We start from the raw sequence: 2497 nt of genomic DNA, 5'->3' as shown, positions 1-2497 counted from the left end.
CAATTCAGTGCCTCAGAAAAGCCATCACAATCCTAAAATATAAAGTTAATATGTAGCTTGAATTTTAGTGTAACTTTTATTGTGACCTTCTTTTGTGGAAACTGATGTTCTCTGTGTTTGTGAAGGTTTACCATGCACAGGCGTACCTCAGATATGCTGCAGGTTTGGTTCTAGACCACAATAAAATGAGTAATGCAATAAAGCAAGCTGCAATCTTTTTGCTGGTGGAGGGTTTGTCCTTCAATTAGTAAAAAGGCAACATCAATGAAGCACAATAAGCAAAGCACAATAAAATGAGGTATGCTTGTATATATTTGAAGAAGCCCACTAAATTGATTGGAGTGATTTATTCATTTTTTTGGTTATCCTATTTTGTACACAGTGGTAAGAGAAATGAAGTGTCGGGTTTTTATAATACTTCAGCTTGGCAACAAAATTTAAACAATCTCTTAATAACGTTTCCTTGCCTTTTCACTGAAGCATTTTATCTTGGTGGTGCTGGAAGCAGGACCCTGGGTGCGCGATAAGATTCTGTAGACAATGGGAAGCAAAGGAGCGTTCACCCTGCTCGGGGTCTTGATCATCCTTTCTGTCCTCTATGATTCAGGTCATAGCCTGCAGTGCTACACCTGTGTCGACCCAGTTGGTTCGTGCACTGTCATCAACAACTGCACAGTTGATTTTGATGCATGTCTCTACATCAAAGCCGAAAAACGAACACATTACCAGTGTTGGATGTTTGAAAACTGCAACTACAACTACCTCTCAAAACTCTTAGGAGAGAAGACTATACAGTATGAATGCTGCCAGAAGGACCTGTGTAACAAAAGCGGTGGGACGGGCATAGCAGGGACCATCGCTCTGCTGGTGACTCCGCTGCTCACAGCATTCTGGAGACTTCTTATCTAAATCAATACCAGGAGAGATTCTCCTAACTCCCTGCTCCTGTGTAGTCCTTATTTGCTTTGCCACAAAAGCTTTCTATTTTCTACTGAATCCTGTTGGGAAAGAACAAAACTAGCTTGGATGAGAGAGAGAGAACCGGAAAACCAGTCCTACTTGCAGAGAAGGCCCCTCTGAGGGAAGAAGTTTAGGAGTGAAGCACGTGCCATGTTAGCTAGGTTAGTTTCATTAGTTCCATGCTGCTTCCTCTGCTGGCTGCAGTAATAGCTTGACTAGATTCTCTGGAATTGTCAGTTATTTCCTTGCTTATTCCTTGGATGTAGTTACCAGTATGATCAGTGCTTTTGGGCAGGGGCTGGGGGGCGGGGTGGGAGTTGGAGCAGAGGGGTTCTTTTCTCCAATCTCTCTCACAGGGGATGCTTTCATCCCCTCCTTTTATGGCCTTGTGTTGCCATGTAGGCATGATGAATGTTCCAGATGTGGGCTGTTGGGGGCAACGAGATTCTAAATGCAGAGTGATTGGAATGAGTGTTATATTCTCAACTCGAAGGTGTCTGGCAGAGTAGGAGGTAAGCTTTCCAGGTGGCAGGGCATAGCGGCACCAGGTCTGCCTTTAGAGAGGTACCAGTGGCTGAATCTGAATTTTCTTCTTTTTCTAAGTTTTGTATGGGCTTTGCTGTCTTTCCCTAAAAACAACTTAAATACTTCAATTAATGGTGTGTTAAAACGATTCCCCTCCCCTTTTCTTTGGAATGATGACATATTTTCACTTTGTCACTCAGTTCAAGACTAAATATTTGAACATTCTTTGCTTCAAGTGATTTACAGTATCGTGTGCTTATTTTGAGTATTATCAGTGGGAATACCTTTATGTGTATGTGTATTGTAAGAATGCAGTGGGAAGATGCCATCATAGCAACAGGTCCACGGGGATGTTCTATCTGCTGACATCAAGCCTGTTGAATCCTAGCTGACCTGGCACAGATCATGTAATGTTCATTTGTAAAGGCTGTTCGCATCCTCACAAATGTCAAGACTTTGAGAAGCTCTATCGGTTTCCTAAAGAGAGAGACCCCTTTTCAGGAGGGCAAAGTTTTGCCTTTGTGTGTGTGTGTGTGTGTGTGTGTGTGTGTGTGCTGGTGAATAATTTTCAAGATCTGGTAGACTTAATAACATTTATATTCCTGTAACCTTGTCTGCATGGTCTGACTTGCTGATTAAAGTGAGATTTCTTCATTAACATTTTTTTTTAAAAATGCCATGATTATGTAATCTGTTTGATAAAGTGGAATAAATGATGCCTTTTTGAAAATAAAATATAATAAAAAATAACGAAGTTTATCTTCCTGGGAGCCACTCTACCTGACCACGAATTGGGAGAGAGTAATGGGCACAGTTATAGAGTCAGTGATAGAGTGAGTGGAATGACAGCATAGATGCCCTTGGTTTATTTTTCTTAATCCTGAGGTGGAATACTATCTCATATTGTTCTTAGTCCTTTTTAGGCTTTCTTTCTTTCTTTCTTTCTTTCTTTCTTTCTTTCTTTCTTTCTTTCTTTCTTTCTTTCTTTCTTTCTTTCTTTCTTTCTTTCTTT

The 2497-nt window shown here is 40.7% G+C and overlaps 2 protein-coding genes across 6 annotated transcripts in view; both read left to right on the top strand.

Moving 5' to 3' along the window:
• The window catches only part of LOC102245069 (leukocyte surface antigen CD47-like), a 137518-nt gene that overhangs the window by 79446 nt on the left and 55575 nt on the right, over nucleotides 1-2497 (top strand). The gene's annotated exons all lie outside the window — the stretch shown is intronic.
• On the top strand, nucleotides 497-1000 carry LOC102245364 (CD59 glycoprotein). The gene has a single exon (XM_005859719.2). It carries the CDS (start codon nucleotides 541-543, stop codon nucleotides 907-909), a length of 369 nt encoding a protein of 122 aa, XP_005859781.1. The 5' UTR covers nucleotides 497-540; the 3' UTR covers nucleotides 910-1000.

The sequence above is a fragment of the Myotis brandtii genome, unplaced genomic scaffold (genome assembly GCF_000412655.1).
Source record: "Myotis brandtii unplaced genomic scaffold, ASM41265v1 scaffold1292, whole genome shotgun sequence".
NCBI lineage: Eukaryota > Metazoa > Chordata > Mammalia > Chiroptera > Vespertilionidae > Myotis > Myotis brandtii.
Note: the sequence above shows the minus strand (reverse complement) of the source record. Positions and strands in the feature narration are given on the sequence as shown.